The 19507-nt window shown below is 52.0% G+C and overlaps 1 protein-coding gene across 1 annotated transcript in view; it reads left to right on the top strand.

Moving 5' to 3' along the window:
- The window catches only part of SLC8A1 (solute carrier family 8 member A1), a 106185-nt gene extending 98918 nt beyond the window's left edge, over positions 1-7267 (top strand). Inside the window, exons 4-7 of the mRNA XM_031063668.1 lie at positions 1-60; positions 674-773; positions 4296-4571; positions 6640-7267. The exon at positions 1-60 is cut by the window's left edge and continues 53 nt beyond it. Coding sequence (XP_030919528.1) covers positions 1-60; positions 674-773; positions 4296-4571; positions 6640-7016 — 813 coding nt within the window. The 3' untranslated portion in view covers positions 7017-7267. The remainder of the gene's footprint in view (positions 61-673; positions 774-4295; positions 4572-6639) is intronic.
- The last annotated feature ends 12240 nt before the right edge of the window (positions 7268-19507 follow it).

Genomic DNA, 19507 nt, shown 5'->3' with positions numbered 1-19507 from the left:
CCAGTCCTGGGGGAGCACACCAAACTCGAGATCATCATTGAGGAATCCTATGAGTTCAAGGTACTGGTCACATCCTGCATCCCTGTTCTTCTTCCCCTCTCCTCCTTTTGGATTTGTGCAGCACTGGGAGGCACATGGTGATGGTATTGGAGCAAAGCAAGGCAGTGCATGGAATCACACAAGAAACAGGTACTGGGGTCTCAAATGCTGCAGGTTGCTTTAAAACATGCCCCTGTTCTCACAGTGAGTTCTACCCACTGCTCCTACTTACAGGCAGCCTTGAGTGAGTCCCAAGCCTGGCACTCCCAGTGCAAAGGGCTGATAACCCCAAATGCAAGTAATGGTTGTGCGGCTCAGCTGCCGTGGATGCATGTGCCAGGCCAAGAGCTGAAAACTGGCCATTTCATTATCTTCTCCATTTTTCTGTAGTATAAAAATATAACAGTCCACCCTTGTGGTGGCTCTGAGAGGGTTTAAACTCCTATCCATGAGCAAGTTTCCTAAGGTCTTTTTTAGCAGCAGCGAGAGGAATTGCAAGTACTTACATTTGGATCTCTTGAGCTTAAATCTGCTGAGCTTGTTCCATAAACACACGCCCATAAACAGTGACACTGGTGGGCTTTAGCCCTGTATTTCCAGCCCCTAATTCTGTGCTCTGCATCTCCCTCCACAGAACACAGTGGACAAGCTCATTAAGAAGACGAACCTGGCCCTGGTGGTTGGCACAAACAGCTGGAGGGAGCAGTTTATTGAGGCCATTACTGTCAGCGCGGGTGAGTCTGGGCCGCAGCTCCAGGTGAATTACGATCACCCTCGCGCTCGCCTCGCCTCGGCTACATCACTAACACGGGCTGTAGTGGAGCAGCAGGAGGCAAAGCAGGTGGCAGAGTTATTTACAGCTTCTGCATAAATAAGGCAGCTGATTAAAGCCTTTTGTGAGGGCACCTTGTCTCATGTGTAGGAAACCTTCTGCGTGAAGCGTGTCTGTAGCACCAGGCAGAGCAACACCTTGGCTGGTAGCAGACGGCAGAGGGGGGAAAAGTCAGTTCAGTGGGAGAGATCTGGGAGGAGAACACAGTGTGGAAATTCAGAGTGCATAAATAAGGCTGGTGTGAAGCAACAGTGCTCCCCTTCCCTGGTTCTCCCTGTACCTCTGTGGTGAGGACAACACAGTAGTGACGGTGCAAACCCTGAAGGCAGTCACTCTCTCTGAGCCAAAATTCTCCCTTGACACGCCCTGCTTTCTGGAACTCCTGCTGCCCCAGCCAGCTGTGGCTGGAGGGTTATGGCTCAGCAGCCCAATAGCTGCAGCAGCACATCATATCTCTGACTGAACCAGATCCTGTGTGATCTTATCTTCCTTCCCTTGGAGAATTGCCTTTCCCTCAAATGCCTTGTTGTGCCATTCTGACAGGTGCCAGTGCCATGTTTACCAGTACAGGATATAGTATCATTCCCATATATGTGGAATAAGGAAGAAACATGGTCTCCTCCAGATGTTGTTTTAACAGCTGGAAACACTATTACTTACTGGCTGGATGTTACAACCCCAGAGCCCAGCCTGGGCTGTGTGTGTGCATATTAGGGCAAAATCAACCAGCTTAAATTAAATCCCTGGGGAAGGCACTTACCTCTCATCTGGCTAATTGTGCACTGAAGTGCATGGAGGAGCGCTCAGCTTCCTAACTCTGCTATACAAGGTAACCTCTGCCCAGCACGAGGTAATTAAAAATGATGGCAGTACCATTTGCCCTCTGCCTCTGGAAAACAAGGGCAGGACACTCTGCAGCATCTTTCTCCTCAGATTGTGATCCTTCCTCTTGTAGCACAGTTCTTCTCAGACCCTCCAGGCAAGAGCCTCCCATTATTTTGGATTCAGCATGAACTTATCATGCAAGACAATCCTTGCTGCAGGTTTTGTAGCTAATATGGCTAAACTAATCTATGCCAGAACCAATTATGTAATTGCATCCCATGTTAAAGCAAAGAAAGTCACTGATGGTTGGATCCCATTTCTGTGACACACGTAAAGACTGCAGTTATGTTGCTCCCATATCTGGAATATACAGCCATGATCAGAGATGATTAACAAGCATTTAATAAATGGGATGTATTTTGGTGGACATGAGCTGTCCCTTGCAGTTGTGGATCTCAGTGGTAGTTTGTCTCTGAGCTCTGGAGGTACCCAGGCTTTCACTCCTCAGGCCTTGTGCCAGATAAGTTAAAATGCCTTAAACACGGGAGATTGGGTTTGAGTTTTTCCCCCACAGCTCACTCTGGATACCAGGTGAAAGTCACCCATCACCACTTCAAAATGTAACATCCCAGCTGAGAAAAGAAACTTTAAACCCCCATTTCCCACCCAATGATCAACTCAGGGCAGTGTTTGCAGGGGGATGGAGCAGCAGAAGGTGAGGTCTGTGCAAGGGCAGTGCAGGTGCAGACAGGGCTGTGCCACACTGTGCTGTGCCATTCTGGGCTGTCCAGAGCCTGTCACTCAGCTCCTTTAGTCTGCTTCCAAGAACTATAAAGCTTCTGCTGCAGCAAAAACATTCTGGGGCTTGCAGGCCCGTTTCTGACTGCACCCCTGGGTCACCGTCCCAGGCCACTCTGTGTTTCAGGTCACCTCCACAAGATCTGGCCAGCTCTTCAAAACAGAGACATCATGGCTGCTTAACAAAATGATAGGCAGATCTGGATGAGGGTTATGACAGTGGCATTCATGTTCATTTTTCAATCTGTTTTATCATCTCCATAAAGATTCAGGTCCATAGCAGTCCTGATGCCTCCCTGAGCTTGGCAGAGGATTGAAGTACCTGCTGCAGAATTACAGCTCGAGCACAGCGTGGTGTATCCTGCCATTAGCAGCCTTTGCACATTGAGGGAAAACACAGCCCAACATAGGCTTTCCAGGCTGGAAAACTGTTCCTTATTTTCACAACAGTGCACAGGAATGGGTATTTATATCTGCCAAAACAATAACACTGATTAGCTGCTGTTTCTGCCATAGTGAGTTTGAAGCTCCAAAGCTTGCATCTTCCCATTGCTAAGGAGCTTCTTTCAACAGCCATGCAGGGAGACCTGGTGGTCCACATCCTTGGGGGGAAAACAAAAAGCATCAAAAGCATGGAAAATCACCAGACAAAATGTGAGGGATGTCTTTAGCATGAGTTAGCCTTGGTATCCCGAACATTTGTGACTTAGAAACTCACCCTTGTTCCTTAAGGGCAGCAGGAAAGCTCCCACTGGCTTAGTTGGAAAAGTGTCACCTCCCCTTCAAGTCTGGGAGTGGTTCCAGTGTGAGCAGGAGGAGTTTTTGACTGTGCCACAACAGTGATGTTGTGCACTGTGCCAGGCTGGGGAAGCCCCACATTTGCCATGCAGCTTGCCTGAGGCACAGGCTGGCCAGCAGGCTCTCCAGGCAGCTCCTCAGAGCTGCAGGAGCCAGGCAAGGGGCCACCAGCCCCAGTGGGCTCCCTGGTGGGGTCACCCCCACCCCATGGGGACTCCCTGTAGGCTGGATGCCAAGGGCTTTTGCAGAGACAGGTGAGGTGCCAATGCCTGGAGCAGGACAGAGAGTTCCCACTGACCTAGGCGAGACCAGACATCAAGGAATGGACAACCAGAGCTTATAGGGAAGCATATGAAGGGACAGGGAAATGCAGCAGGGAAGGACAGCCAGCAGTGATTGAGCAGGGAGGCTTTAGGGCAGGCGAAAATCCATCACTTGATCCCGGTTTGCAGCAAAGGTAAGATGAAGCACCAGAGCAGCTCAGCAACCATCAAACCCAGCTGCCTTTCCAGAGAGAGGGAAGCAATTGCAGGCACTTGTGGAAAGCAGCTCAGAGCAGCTCAGAAGGGGCTTCCCTGTGGGAGTCTCCACAAGGCAGGAGTTGCCCTTGGTGGGTTTGCCTGCCCCAGTCAGCTCCAGCCAGCATGAGCTTGGTTTTTTCCACTTCTTCTGGGGGAAGAGCTCTTGAGCAGGAGCTGAGTCCCAGAAAGCAACTGATGGTTAAACTCAGGCAGAGGTGCTGGCACAAGGCTCTGCATTTTCTGAAGTGCAGGTTGTTTTTTTAAACCACTGCCTCTGGGGTGTGTCTCTGTGCTGTGGAAAGGGGCAAGGAAAGGCCATCGAGCCACTCTGATGATTGCTCAGAAAATAAGATATTTGGATGTCAAGGCCTCCCAGGGCCCAAATCACGAGACAGAGCATTTTGGGGACTGCAGTTTGCACAGGAGCTTTGCCAACCTCCCCAGGATGAACAAATCTGATCAGGCACTGCTGTGTTCTCCAGGGGAAGATGACGATGACGATGAATGTGGGGAGGAGAAGCTGCCCTCCTGCTTTGACTACGTGATGCACTTTCTGACCGTCTTCTGGAAGGTCCTTTTTGCCTTCGTGCCCCCGACAGACTACTGGAATGGCTGGGCTTGCTTCGTTGTCTCCATCCTCATGATTGGGCTCCTGACAGCTTTCATTGGCGACCTGGCATCCCACTTTGGCTGCACCATTGGCTTGAAGGACTCCGTCACCGCCGTCGTGTTTGTGGCCCTGGGGACTTCGGTGCCAGGTAAGCACAGCCACGGTGTTTGTTGTGAAGCTCCATCTCCACCCAGGCTGGGGTTGGGGTTGGGGTTGGGGAGGGCTGTGCTCTGCAGGATCCCAAAGCACAGGTTTGAGATATAGATGGAAATTGGTTTTCAGTCTCAGATGGGCTGAAGGATAGAACCAGGATGTGGATTCAGTCCTGTGGGAATTATTTCAAGGCCCATCCCACTGCAAAGACTGTGAAGTATCTGTTTCTGTGGGCAGCCTCCCTGGTATCCACTTTCAGAGTAGGAATTGGCCTTCAGTTAAAATGCTGCCAGCATTGGCAGTCCTGCATTTTAAGCATCAGCTGCTTTCACTTTGCCCCTGTGTGAATTAAGTGTGAGTCCATACTCAGGGCACTTTCCAGCATGGACACCGTTGTGTGAGACCAGGTTCAGATGGATCAAGGTGAGTTTGCTGAGCTGGGGGAGCTGCTTGAAATGCAACTTGTGAAGCTCTGTGGATTCCCAGGTCAGCTTGTGTAAGAGAGCCTGTGCCTTTCACTCATCTTCTGCCATGGGCTGTGGTGGGCAGGCAGAGCCTGATTTCTGGACAAGGGGCTCTGACCCACCCCAACCATCCTTTGCATCAATCACACCTTCCCTCACCACCTGCAAACTTCCAGTTATCAGCACCCAGATGCTCAAAGATCCTGAAATTGTCCTAATGCTAGCAAAGGCAAAGAGAAGAAGCAGCAGAACCAAAAGAGAACAGATCTGGGGCAAGGAACAGAAGAAGGAGCATTTTTTAGACCTCTGGCAGTAGAGGCTTCAGCAGAAGGTTTGCAGAGCTTCTTCACATGTTTGACAGTGAAAATCTTCCCTCCTGCTTTTGCTGGCATAAGGTGGCATTTAAGCAGTTCTTTTTTAGAATACATTGGGCTACTCTCGTTTCGGTTGCCTCCCAGGCCGTGCTGTGTTAGCTGGGTGCTGGTTGGGCTCTTTCAGCCCTGCTTTCCAGGAGATGGGCAGGCACCAGAGGAGGGTGCAGAGAAATCAGCGCTGACAGGGACCTTCCCTGCATTGAAAGCACTGCTCAAACTTGCAGAAGTGCATGTGGTTGTTTCTACACTCATTCCTTCTCCCCCAGTGGCAGCTGCAGAGCCATGGAGGCATCAGCACTGTCCCACAACTCTGTCACTGCACCATGATCAAGGCCTTTTCCTTCCCTTAGGTGCATTTCCATGGCAGCTTTTTTGAAAAAATAAAGCAGTCTTTTGATTTCTTTGCTGCAAATGGACCCTCTTGCTGTGCTTCTATGTGCCCATCCCCTCCTTTTCCATGGAGCTGGATCTTTGTGCCAGGCTGCACTTTGCCATCTCACCCTGGAGCCCCGTGGGGAGGGACAGAAAGGAAATTCTGTAGAATTAAAAGAGGTGAAATATGACCTCGTTGTTTCCTTTTCCTGAGCCACGCTGGGCTGCCTGTACCCAAGGGGATCTGGGAGTGCAGATATGTTCCGGACTCATCTTCTCATTGTTAGCTGAGAGTGCTCACCTGAACCAACCCACGGGCTAACCCCTCCTGCTCTTCCTTCCCCCTGCAGATCCAGAGTGGGTTTGGATGTAAAATCAGCACTTCCCTGTGGTGCAGAGCAGCGTCATGCTGGTCTGCCTAACACAAGGTTTTCCATTAAAATGGCCAGCCAAGTTTTATCACTGGTAATAAAGCTGGCAGAGCACCTGGGCAAGCATGCACCTACACCCATGGTTTTTCTTCCCAAGGGATGGAGGATGACCTGGTTTACCACGGTGTCAGGGCCTGCACAAGGCACTGGACTTCAGGGAGGCAGAAGGTGCTAGAGGCCATACTGGGGGAAGCCCTGTCTTTCTGACCATTGAGATTCCCCCCTGTGCATTTCCAGACCCTGATGGTCCAAGAAGAGCCAGATGGTTCCCCCGTTTCCCTGGAATTTCCTTTAGAAGGGGCTGTACCCTATCCCCTTACCCATTATTTTCTTTTCCCAGATCTTGCCATTGACATTTGTCCCCAAGCTGCCCTCTTTTCCTGGGTGTTTCCTGAGGGTTTCTCCCCATCTCTCCTTTGCAGACACATTTGCCAGCAAAGTAGCAGCAACGCAGGACCAGTACGCGGACGCGTCCATCGGGAACGTCACTGGGAGCAACGCTGTGAACGTTTTCCTGGGCATCGGGGTGGCCTGGTCCATCGCAGCCATCTACCACGCGGCGCATGGACAAGCCTTCCAAGTCTCCCCTGGCACACTGGCCTTCTCCGTCACCCTCTTCACCATTTTTGCTTTTATCAGTGTGGGAGTGCTGCTCTACCGGCGGAGACCCGAGATCGGAGGTGAGCTGGGCGGGCCGCGGACTTCCAAGCTGCTCACATCCTCACTCTTTATCCTCCTCTGGCTCTTGTACATATTCTTCTCATCTCTGGAAGCCTACTGCCACATAAAGGGCTTCTAAAGGGACAATCAGAGATAGTAAATATGTGTATATCTATATATATCTATATAGAGTGATATATAGGTATAGATATAGATATAAAGCTGTGTATAATGAACAGAGAAAGAATAAAAGAGATTTGCCATGTTCACACACCTGCTGATGGAAAGCGGCTTTGGAGCATCCTTTGAACTAGGCAGGACCCCAAAGCCAGCAGGACCCCTCCCCAGGCAGCGGCCCCAGCCAGGAGCCAGGGGCAGGGCCCTTTCTGCAACTCGCTGGCCCCGGGAAGACGGATGAGAAGGCGACCGGGGCGCGTCGGTGTGAGCAAGGCCAGAGTAGCTGGTGAGAAACAGAGCAGTGGGCAAGGGAAGGAGAGGAGAGCAAGGGTTCTGATCTCCCACTGCCATCCAGCTGCCTTCGCCACCCGGGAACAGGCCCTCTGGCCCTGCTGGAGAGGAGCAAGAGACCAAACTGAAGACAAGGGGAAACTGGGAGCTTTCTAAGGATAGAACACAACCCGTTTTCGTCATTGCTTTGGGGTTGGTTTTTTTGTTTCGTTTTGGCGTGTGTACAACTAGCATTTCCCACCCACATGCCCCTCACCTTTCCCTGCCCATGCTTTGGGGGTGCACAGCCGCAGCCTCGTGTCCCGTGTCCCAAGCCGAGGCCACGCGGAGCGGCGGGAGCCTTCCTCCCACTCCTCCGCCTCCTCGGGCATGCTGTCGTGGTACTTGTAACATTTGCATGAATGAAATGAAATCTATCTGTATATAGCATCCTATAGCGATAGTCCTTCCAACCATGTGGGTTGAGCATTGCAGATTACAAGCGTTTTCTTTTCACTGGGTTTTATTTATTTTTAGTTAGTTCAGTTTTGCCATAGGGTTTGCTCGTTTGTTTGTTTGTTTCCTCTTAGCGGGGGTGGAAAGGATGGAAAGCTGTCCCCACTTACTGCTCATGGCATGGCTCCATGAGAAGCAATAACAGCCATGCAGTTGTAGGTTTTCAGGGGAGGAAAACCCACATCCCAGAGACTTCAGGCTCTGTCCAGCTGTGTGGATGGGGTCCTCTGACGTGCTGAAGCCAGTGTGAGGCCTCCTCTGCCCACAGGAGGTGTTACACAGGGTCCCAGGGAGTGGGGTGAGCAGTCTGAGGGGAACAAGCTTGGCTGACTCCCAGCACCCCACATGCTTCTGCCTTTCGAGTCGGTGGCTGCCTCAAAGCCCTTGGCCCCCTGCTATTGCCTGTACCCCCAGAGGTGTAGTGACAGCCCCTGTTTCTGAGTGTTAAGCCATCAGGACCAGTCCCCAAAGCTGGTCCTTCCCCACAGCCATTTGGAGGCAGGGCTGAAGGGCCGTACGAGATCTCCCACTCCACTGAGCGTGACCAGGATGCATCCCCCCAGGAAAAGGTCGTGTTTTGCACTCTCCGAATCCCAAGTCACTGGACAAGATGAGACAGGGAGGTGTGACTCAGCATCACCCCCCTGGTGCCAGGAGTGCAGGCTGGGATAGAGAGCTGAGCCAGGGAAATGTGGGTGTAGAGCTCCCCAGGGCGCAGACACTGGGCACTGGTGTTGAGATATGTCTCCTGACCCGCTGCCCTTTGCCAGGCTTCCTGACATTCCAGCCAGACAAACTCCCAGCCTGCATGTCCACGGTGAGCTCTTCCCACTCAGCTGAAAACCATGTCTGATGCTTGTACCATAACCAGCTGGCTGGGGGTATTTGTACTCATCTTGAACTATCTGTGGAAATTTTAATTAACCTGCTGTAAGATTTTCTCTAGGAATATGAAGTTGTGGAGGGTTTTTTTTCTTCTCGAGCCTTTTTTCACTTTTGATTTGTTTTGGGGTTTTTCTTTTTTGTTTCTCATTGTTTTGGGGGGAAAATCAAACACAGGTGCAGGTTGTTCAGGGTTATGATTACCTTTATGTACAATGATTTCATTTTCATCTGTTTGGCTTCATTTTTTTCTTTGTGTGTATTGCCCACCACTATAGGCAGTGAGTCCACTAATTGTGATGATCCTTATCAATGGTACACAATGCACAGAGAAATAAAGTTTGTAATGATTCCTGATGGATCCAGTACTGCTCCTGCATATTCTCTATGGAAAACGCTTCTCTCCCCTCCAGCTGTTTCCATCGTAGCCATCTCTCCTTGACTCATTGGTTTGCCTTCCCCGTGTTTCTGCCTCTGGCAGGGGCAGTGGTGCCTTAGCACGGCCGCCCCTGCCCCATGCCTGCCCTTCCTCCCTCTCCATCTCCATGGTGCCTCAGGCTCGGTGTGTGCTGCAGTACAGCGGGGGCTCACAGCCTGCTCCACTCTCAGGGGGATGCAGGAAACCACCCAGGACAAAGCTGCAGGGCAGCCCACCCTCCTGGGGCCAGGAGCTGCCCCTGTGCTGCCTCCCCGGCCTGTGCTGGGGGAGAGCCGTGGGTGTGCCCCCAAGGTACCAAGCAGCTCTTTCTGCTTGTGTCCTCTATAGAACTGTTCCTGCTCTCACTACAGCCTCACAGTGACCTGTGAGGGTTAAACCACGAGCTAACTATGAGGGGGAGTGCAAAAGGTGCATTACCAGGGCAGGGTCCATGGGTGCCAAAGCAGATCTGAGGCACCCCACAAGGCTGGGCTGCTCTCAGAGGTGCCTGCCCATGCCCCAGCCCAGGTGCCGTGGGCCATTTCAGACCCATCTGTGCCTCGACACATCTCAGCCAGCACTGAGGAGGAGAAAAGTCTCCCCATGGCCAGGGATGTTGCTCCTCCCTGTGTTTCATCCAGCATCTGTTGAGCTGTCCCCAGATAAACCCTCCCTGCAATGCTTGGGAGGTCCTGCTCTGACAGCTGAACTCAGACAGCAGCCCTGGAGATGGGCCCCAGGCAAGCACTGCCTTCAACACTCCCCAGCAGAGAGCACGGCCAGCAGTGTCCGTGTGCTGCTCCCAGGCAGTGGATTGTGAAAGCAAAGCAGCTCTTCTGACCCAGTAATTGCATCTGCTGAAAGGTGATGTGGGTATTTTCCCCTCATCATTTGCTTCTTCAGAATGAATTGCCTTTGCTGAAGTAATTAACAGGTCAAATGGGACTTGTGTGGCCACTCAGGCTAGCAGGCAGTAAATAACTCTTGTGCTCACAGAGCTTTCCAAAGGGAATGATGGAGCAGTGCTTGCTGAGGACAAGGCTGAACGCCAACCCTGTTCATGCAGTTGCTCTCTGTGTGCTTCTGGGCATCTTTAGCAAGGCTGTGCAGTGTGACCTGAGTGTGCCCAGTGGCCCATGGAGGGGTCACAAGGGAGCAGCCAGGGGAAGCAGTGTTCCCAAGGGTGCCAGGCCTGCTCTTCTGCAGAGTCTCCTCTTCAAACCAATCTCTCCAAAGGCAGAAGAGAACTGCCCTCCCTGAGAAGATGCCAGCACTGGCTGGCAGTGCTGGGAGACAGCAGGAGGAAGCACCTCCCCAGCACAGTCACGCCTTGTCACAGCTCAGCTCCCTGGATCCCCTGTCCAATGCCAGAATTCTCCCATCTCTTCCTCATCCAGCCTCCCACCCTTGCCTGCACAGGGAGAACATCGAGCACCTCTGGTAAAGGCCTGGGTTTATGGATGTTGCCAGAAGCAGCAGTTCAAACCCTCGGCCTCCATCCATTTCCCTGCCCCTTTTGCTCTCACCCCCTCTCATCACCCCACCGGCCAAAGGCAAACCTTTCCATGGAAAAGGATGCAGCACATGTCCAAAGGACATTAGAGACAGGAGACACCCAAGTAACTGCACAGGCCACTGCCAAGCACGTGGGGACAAGCAGAAGGAGCACACCAGTGACAGCCCCAACCATCCTGGACAAACCGTATTTCCAGCTCTTCAGGGCTCAGCGGGCGTGGAAGCAAATCCCAGCCACAACCTGAACACTCAGAGAAGGCACAAGAAGAAAGGAAAGAGCTGCAGATCTGCAGTGCCTCGTGGCTGAGCCCACCTGTGCCAGGGCAGCACAGGGACTGCTCCATCCCAAGGTGTGAACCCCTCATCTCCAGCCAAACGAGGCTCCTGCCCCTGTGTCACCCCTGCCAGGCAGCCCCTGGTGCCTCTGGGCCGAGGGACCATCACAAGACTCGTTTGTGCATCTTCATGCCTGCTCCCTGGAGGGACAGAGGGGAGAAGGGAGGCCTGGAGCCCGCCGTGGTCACGAGCCTGGCTGTGAACTCTCTGCTCTATTTCTGCCGTGGGCAGGGACTGGGGAGGCAGAGCCCCTGTGTTATTGTTACAGCTATTTTTAAATTCTCGCGTAAGAATCGGCGGCGTTGGTGGCCATATACATAACTCAGGAGGAAGTTCAACTACATTCCTGGAGGGACAGAGCTGAGCAGAGCCAGAAAGTGGAGAAAACTTAATGCTGGATGGTGTAATTCCAGGACAAAGCCTTGCATTATTTTCTGTAAGCTTTGGCACCCAAGCCCACCTGGAGAAACGTGTTTGCAGAGCACCAGGAACCTCTCTGGCCTCTCTGAGCACGCAATGACCAACTACTGATGCCTATACCCGTGCTCAGCACAGCTGTGGGAAAGCCTGTTTATCTTGTAAAAAACTGGCTTGCACAGGAATGCATCCAGAGGCGTCCATATTCTTGCAAAAAGCACCGAGGGACAATAAATACAGAGAGATTCCTCACCTTTTAAGGACTTGAGCCTTTCTGCTGCTGGAACTGGAGGTGCCAAGAACCTCTTGCCAGCCAGCAGCACCCCTCACACGGAGGGAAGGGACACTGCAAGGGAAAGGAGCCTGCCTGGCCACGTAGGAGCTGTTATCAGCAAAGACAGGCAGGAGCTTGCTGCTACCAGCAGGGTTTTCTGCCTGTGGGATCCCCCTGAGAGCATCCAGGGAGTCTCCACAGGGCCTTGCTCTCTCTTGGAGCATCTCGAGAGCAGCCAGAGAGCAGCAGTCCTGTCCCTGGGACTGAGTGCCCCCAGGGTGGTTCAGCACCCTCTCCTGCAGGCTCTGCACCCTCCCTTGGCTCCTTGCCCTTTCCCAAAGGGAATGCCAGCTTGGGGCTGCCCTCACCACAAGCAGGGAAGAGGGCACTGGGGCACCCAGTGTTCCCAGAGCAGTGCTGTGGAGCACTGCTGGAGCTGGGTGTGCCAGTGGGATGCCCAGCACCAGAGGGCATAGGGAAGTGCCAAGGGCTCCCACCCAGACCTGGAAACCTTGTTCAAGCACTGCCACAGCATGTCCCCTACCCTGGCTGCCACAGGCACGGGCATGCACCTGGATTTCTGCACAGGCACAGCACAGCCTCCAGCTTCTCTGGCTGCCCATGGGCACCAGCCCCAGACAGGATTTTTATCTCTTTGAGTCAAAACATCCCTTGGCCTGGAAAGCTTTCTGCCCCTCCAGTACACAGCCCCACCCAGGTTCAGGTGGCAATGGGAAGGACCATTAGTGACCCACCATTAGTGACCCCACCTGATGCCAGGGTCCTCCACATTCTGCCTCGAGCCATCTCAAGGTCCCAAAATCTACACTCAGTGACAATCCAGCCTGCTGCCTGCTCTGTGCTTGCCTCCCCTGTGAAGCCACTTCACATTCCATTTTCTCCCAAGCTCCCTGCTCTCTGTCCCTCCCTCCTGCCCTACTGCAGGGGGTTTCCTGTGTGGGACAGATTTCCTTCCTCACTGCACTGAACAACAGCACTTGTTAGCTCAGCCTTGCTGTTTGTGTCTCAAGGCAAAGACGAACCACCCCACATCATGGACCTGAGCCCCTAAAACCAAAGGAGCAGAGAAACTTCCACACAAACCCCACAAACCCTCCTGCTCATCACCCAGGCATCATCACAGCCGCTGCCCACAGGCACAGTTTTTATTGTGCCGCTCTCCTTCACTCATTAGTCTGTGGAAGATTTTTTGCTGAATTTCCACCATTATCAAGTCCCACAGATGCTCCAACTCCACCCCCGAACTCAAATGCCCTCTATGCTTCCAAAACAAACTAATTTGCTTTATCTGGAGTTTCAAGGCTTTCCTGCCCTTGCTTGAAATGGGCACTTGAAGTAGAGCAAGTTGCAACAGCTTGGGATGTTTATCCACACTTGGAGGCTCCCAAACCCTTGCAGCATGTGGGAGACTGCCACAGGGTTCTGTCCCTGCACCTCCCTGCCTCTTTGTGGAGGTGGGATTTATTTCTCCTCCATCTCTTCCAGCTCAGAGGAGTCTCTTGACAGATGGGAGGCTGAGACCTGCATGGAGCACAGCCTCGCTCTGCTTTCCTGATGGAAATTGCCTGTCCATGGCACTGCCATCCCCAGGAGTGTGTGCCCCTCTGCCCCAGCCCCAGCCCCTGGCAGGCTCCTCGCTCACAGAAATGTGAGATTATGGCAGATGAGCTGCTTTGCAGAGATGCTTAGAAACATGCAGAATTTCTAAGTCCCTGTGAAATTGCTGCGCTGGCACAGGCAAGGCTGGATCCTGGTGGTGCAAAAGTGTCCCAGAGCTTGTTTGGGAACATTAATGAAAGGCTTCACAGACCAGCAGCTTTGTGACTCCCAGGGACGTAGGGAGGTGCACGAGTGGATTTCTCCTTGTTTCATGTAATGCTGAGATGCCTCCCTTGGCTTCAGCTCCAGCCGTGTGCCCTGCCCTGCCCTGCCTTGCAGTAGGAGCTGTGATGAGCTGGCCCTTGGCTGAACTCCCCCAGCTCAAATGAGAACAAACTCATGACTGTTTGTGTCTTCATTTGCTGGCCCCATGTTGCCTCCTTCATCTTGCGAGCTCTTGAGAAAAATGTGCCCATGCAGGGAGCCTTGCAGGAGCCCTGCTTGTCTTGCTCTTTAATCAGGAAACATACACTACTTTCTGCAGCTCAAGAGAGCAAAAGATGGCAATAATATCTCTTACGTTACAGGCACTGTGTTAGCAAGGAGGAAAATGTTATTTACTTTTTCCCTGACAATACTTGTCCTACTTCTTTTTCCCATAATGCATTAAGCATTAGGAGGCACAGCTCTGCACACAGTCCAGCTCTCAAGACTACCTGTTGAGGACATTGCTCAGCAATCCAGCAGTTTTATTTGTGGATGAAGGGCAGAAGGTGGTGAATTCTCCTCGGATTCCTAGCTCCTGCTGGAAGACACACAGCCATGCTAGCAAAACCTACAAGATGCTGGGTTTTGTCAAATGCAGCCCTTTGCATCCTGGGTCTCTGTACCAAGAAGACCTGGCATGAGGCTGTAAAATCCAAATCATGAACTTCCTGAAGACCACTCAGCAGTGATGGGCACCTTTATCGCTCCTGCTGTCTCCTGTGCCCGGAGAGGTCTCTGGCACACCCGGTGCTCACCTCGTGAGAACATCACTGCTGACCAAGCGAGAAGAGGACTCAGAGTAGACAGACCACATCCTACCTCCCACCCCAAATACAAACCCACGGGATATTCCCATCAAAAAGCAGCCAGACTGCCAGGCAGTCCTTGGGAAACCTCGCCATCTCAAAGGCAGCGGGTTCCCCATGGTACTCGCTCCCCACATCGCTGCCCTGAGGGAGGGGCTGCTCACAGCTCAGCATCCTGCGGGCACAGCCAAAGGAGACACCTGGGCTTCCTTCTGGGAGCATCAGCCAGAGAGGCCTGCAAGGAGTGGCCACAATGTTCCAAAGGAGAGATAAATGAGATGGGAATTAGTTAAAAACCCCTACAGTAGAGGTAATTTAGATCCATCACTTATTTTCTGCTGTAATTAAGTGGCCCAATTATCTTGATGCTTGAACGACCACTCCAGTTCTCAAAAGTCATTTCTGCACACTTGAATGGCTGCTCCTCCTTCTAGAGAAACCATCTCAGAAGGGAGCACATCTTTCTTGGCAGAGATGTAATCCATGTGAGCAGCTCCTCCCACTGTCCCTCTCAGGAGCAGAGGGACACTCGGGCAGGGAGCTACCTGCACAGCCTGTCCCAGGGCTGCTGGACACTCCTCGCAGCAAGGGTCCCCTGGAACAGTGGGATGCAGGAGGGCAGGAGCTCAAAGTGGGCCTGAGACGTGGTGGGGACAGCTGGTGGCCAGATGCAGCCCATGGGGGAAGGCAGGCAGCAGGCGTGTGGTGAGTCTCCTCATGGGCACCTCATGCCAGGGTGGTGGCTGAGGACAGCACTGCCAAGGCAAGTTGTCCTCTGGAATCTTGGATGTGCTTCAGAAAGAATGGCTCTCACTTTCCTGCTCTCCTCTGAAGCCACCAATCTCTGACAGGCATCAAAGAGCTCAGCAGCCTGAGGGCAGCTCCCCCAGAGCAGCACGGGGCAGGCAGGCAGGAGGAGGCTGTGCCCACCCTTCCTGACGCACCCAAAGCCACCTGCCACCGCCATCCTGTCACCCATCACCCTGTGTGTGTCCCCCCTCACAACCACGAGGCACTCTAGGGCAGACAGACATCTTGTGCAAACCTTGACAGAGAGAGAGAAAGAGAGAGAGAGAGAGGGAGGGAGAGATCTCTGATAGCCCAACCAGCTCCCTGGTCCCCCAGCAAGGACAGGGCAGGCAGACCCCAGCTGGACAGAGCCAAATTATTCCAAAGCTGGGCTGAGAGTTTGCAGGAGAGCTGGTTTGCCTGGAGACAGAAACCAGAGCATGGGTCATAAATTGAACTCCACCTTCCCTCTGCCACCTGCGCCGTGCTTGGCGCCACGAGCTGGCCCTGCCCCAGCTTGTGCCCCAGGCTGAGGGTCACCCCCGGGCTCAGCAGCTGGAGCCCCCCCCAGTCTCTCTGTCTCTGTCACAGTTCCTCACAAATCCAATGGCACAATGCAGCTACACTATTTGAAAAGCCATAATATTTGTTGGTACGACTCTTTTATTACTGTCAATTTATATATATATTTGTTGATAAAAGAGGTCATCTTGGGAGACACTTCCAGTCTACTGGGAAATAATTGTCCGATGCTGTATATTCTGTACATGCTGTATAAACAAAGCAAAATATGTAAATCTCAATGTTTGGTGGACTCGGTGCTGCAGGGGGAGACTGGCACCAGGCAAGACCCCTCCTGGGGCCACCACGGCTCGGGCTGGGGGGTCCCAGCAGCATCCCCGTCCTGCTGGGCTCTGACACGGTCTGGGGCAGGGTCTGGCCCTGCGGCTCCCTCGGTGCTTTTCCCGCACTAAGGTGGAAGGGGCGGCTTTGGGACGGGAGCAGCCGCGCTTTCCCTCCCTCCCTGCCGGGGCACAGCAGGGGCCGGGCACGGCCGGGCCCATCTGGAGCTCGGTGTCACTCCCCAGCCCGCAGCCAGCGCCCAGCAGGACATGTGTCAGCCCTGCGGGTCCCAGAGAGACGATTCCCCGCGGGAAGGCAGAGACTGGCTCCGAGCATCCCGGCTTCTCCAGCTCCTTCCCACGCCCAGCCAGCCGCCCTCCCTGGCGCGTTCTACAGCAGCCACGAGCTGTGACCTTCTAACCCGACACACGCTCCTAGAAAACCTGTTTCATATTTTCTGTGGTATCGATCTACAACTTTTGAAATTATTGGACACAGTCGTGGTAGCCTAAAAGTTGTGCTGAGCTCATATATTTTTATATTTGTGGTGTTTTCCTATCAATAGAGAGTAGTGAACCCTATAGCTGAAAGTGAACTATTCAAAATAAATATATGACTGCAGAAAATATTTGTAAAAATAATTTATTTTAAATATTCTGCCAAAGATAGCTCTCTAATGATCTGTAAGATGTCGTTTCTCTCTTTTTGCTCTGAATGTCATTGTGAAAGGACCTTTCTCCCCATATCTTTTGAAGATTTTTTTTTTTGTATCTTTAAGGGCAAAGAAATATTCCAATGATTTTTTACTAGAGCAGTAAATAGAGTAGTAGGGAGGCACGAGACAACTCTGCAAAGGTGACAAACAGGATCCAGTAACAATCACTCTGAAAATCCGGTTTTTCCCATGGTTCCTCTGGCTGACAATGGGGTTGGAAGCCTGGGACAGCTGTCCGTCCAGCAGGAAGACCTTGGCTGCTGCTGCTGCTGCTGTGGCTGCTGTGTGGCTTATCCAAAGGAGAGAAATCTCCCGAGAATCCCATCCCCAGGCTTGGGGCATTTGGATCCAATCTTAGCCTCTCCATTATTTATGGGCATGATTTATTTATTAGCCCTTAATAGGCCCTGTGGCACATGGGGAACCCTCATCCAGGGCTTTGTGGGGCTTCAGTCCAAAGCCATTCCCTCCACACACCTGCCAGCAGCCCTGAACCTGTGGCACAGGGAATCCTGCTGGCATCCAGACCTGTCCCCTTCCTCACGTGGGGACAGGGCAGGGGACACCCAGCCACCAGGGGACACTTTAGCAAGAGGATCCATCCCTGCAGGTATCCACTTAAAACAGGGGAAGTATAGCCTTTTACCATGGAGAAGCTGCCTAGATTAGCCTTTGAGAATGACTTTTTTTTTATTATTATTGTAGATAAAAATCTTTCCCTTCTTCATTTCTCCCTTTTGAAATGACTTTTCAATACTAGGGAAAGCCTTCATTATGTTCTGTGATCCCCCAGGTCTGCTGCAGTGGAAATAAATCCTCAGCCACGTCTGTTAGGCTCCACCACTTCAAAGAGATCCTTGGCTCAGATTTTTCTTCCTTCTGAGCAGATTCACAATTTCTTAAATGTCTTGGTCATAAAGGTCTGGAGGAATTAATGGGCAAAAAAAGAAATAAAAGCCCTGTTCCAGTGAATGTGTTTCCACAAGCGATTCACCTTTTGACTCCCCCAAGGTCAGGCACGTGTTTTATTGGGAAGGGAGGTGGGAAAAGCCGTTTCCAAGCCATAGGGTGTGGTGGGTGTGGTGGGAGGACTGCTGTCCGTGGGTGGCACTCTGCAGCCGCGGGGAGCGCTGCCCGGGAGCCTTTGTGCCCCCGGGCTCTCTGAACCCGGGGCTCTGCAGCTGCTGCCTCACAGGGAAACAGAGCGAGCCAGGGAAGACAATGGTGAGAAGAATTGGGTTTCTGATCACTGTGCATTTTGTTAATTAGTGAATTCAAATAGTTTTATTTTTACCAAAAACAGATAATCTTTATTCCAGTAAAGACAACTGTTGACTTGAGATATATATAAATATATATATATTATTTGAATGGTTTATATCCTGTTGCTCTAACTACATAAAATGGAAACATGTTGCAAGTTGTGTCATTTCAATATACAAAATAAATGACTTTTCCCTGCATGCTGCCTGGGTATGTTGTGATTTGAATTAAGAGTTATATTTGAATTGCCTTATTCAAGAGGTTGTATGTTACCTAACTGGGGAATGACCTGGCACTGTTCATCACATTACATGTGTACTTGATGCTGTGTTATGTCAAATTCAGATGAGTTGTCTGTCATCTATGTATTTCGTGGGAGATCTTTTATCTTGTTAAACTGTGATATGTAAACCTTCATTGCCTGAAATAGTCACAGTTGTATAAATCAGTGTCTTCAGCTGTTTTCCTAATTTTAACACAATTCCTAACACAAAATATAGATGTTTGTAAATTCTTCATTCATTTGGTCTATTTTTATGTATGAGGTTTTTTTAATCTGGCAAAGCAATAAGATAAGGCAGCTTTCCCGGAATTTTTCAATCAAGGCTCAGCTACGTTTCTATCCCTCGGCAAGAGGCAACAACCAATTTTCAACAGGAACAATTGGCATTGGGGATGTCTGTTTATTGCTGTTATCTCTCCCGGCTCGGATGGGCCATTATCAGAGAAGAACGCGATGAGGAATGACGAGCCAGACGTGCGGCTCCTGCAGTGACAGCGCTCGGGGGACCCCGGGCGCTCCCAGCGCCTTCCTCAGCCCCGCAGCTCTGGGATGGAGGGATGGAGGGAGGGAGGGGTCCCTGCAGGCAGGAAACAGCTCGGCTCGGAGGGCAGACCCCCAGGAGCCCACCTCCAGCTGGCAGACGACTGGAGCATTTCTGGACATTTCCATGCCTAAAACCCCAAGTAGAGCAGTGGCTGGGATCATTAAAACACTCTGGCCGGAGTCAGTCGCGGTCCCTGCTCAGCTGTGCGGGTGCCACATTGTCCCGAGCAGAAGCAGCAGAGGGGGCTCGGGCACACGAACCACGCCCAGGCATCTCAGCCGGGATGTGAGAGCCCCACCGAGCTCTCCCCACACTTCCAGTCCGGACCGCAGTTGCACAGGGAACGCTGCTCGCTTTTTATGTCAGTAACCATAAAATACACATGGCCAGAGAAAAGAAGTTCCTGGAGAAGGACAACCTGTGGTCCTGGGTTATTGAATCTCTATCCAGGGCTTCGAGTGCTAAAAAAATTCCCATCCCATCCACAAACGTACCCATCTCTTTTTTTCTTTTTCTTCCTTTACTGTTGGAAGGCAGTCAAAAGGGGAAAATGCGCTGGGAAGGGGTGGGGGAGCATGGGGAGGAGGCTGCCAGAGGCAGCGCGGGGCAGCAGCCCGCGAACCGCCCAGAGGAGTGGGAAAACAGGCTTGCTAGAGGCGAGTGTGCGGTAGAAATTCTGGTTTTCGCTCCAGCCC

This window comes from Geospiza fortis, unplaced genomic scaffold, assembly GCF_000277835.1.
Source record: "Geospiza fortis unplaced genomic scaffold, GeoFor_1.0 scaffold99, whole genome shotgun sequence".
Classification (NCBI taxonomy): Eukaryota; Metazoa; Chordata; class Aves; order Passeriformes; family Thraupidae; genus Geospiza; species Geospiza fortis.
The sequence above is the reverse complement of the archived record's forward strand: the minus strand, read 5'-3'. Positions and strand labels throughout refer to the sequence as shown.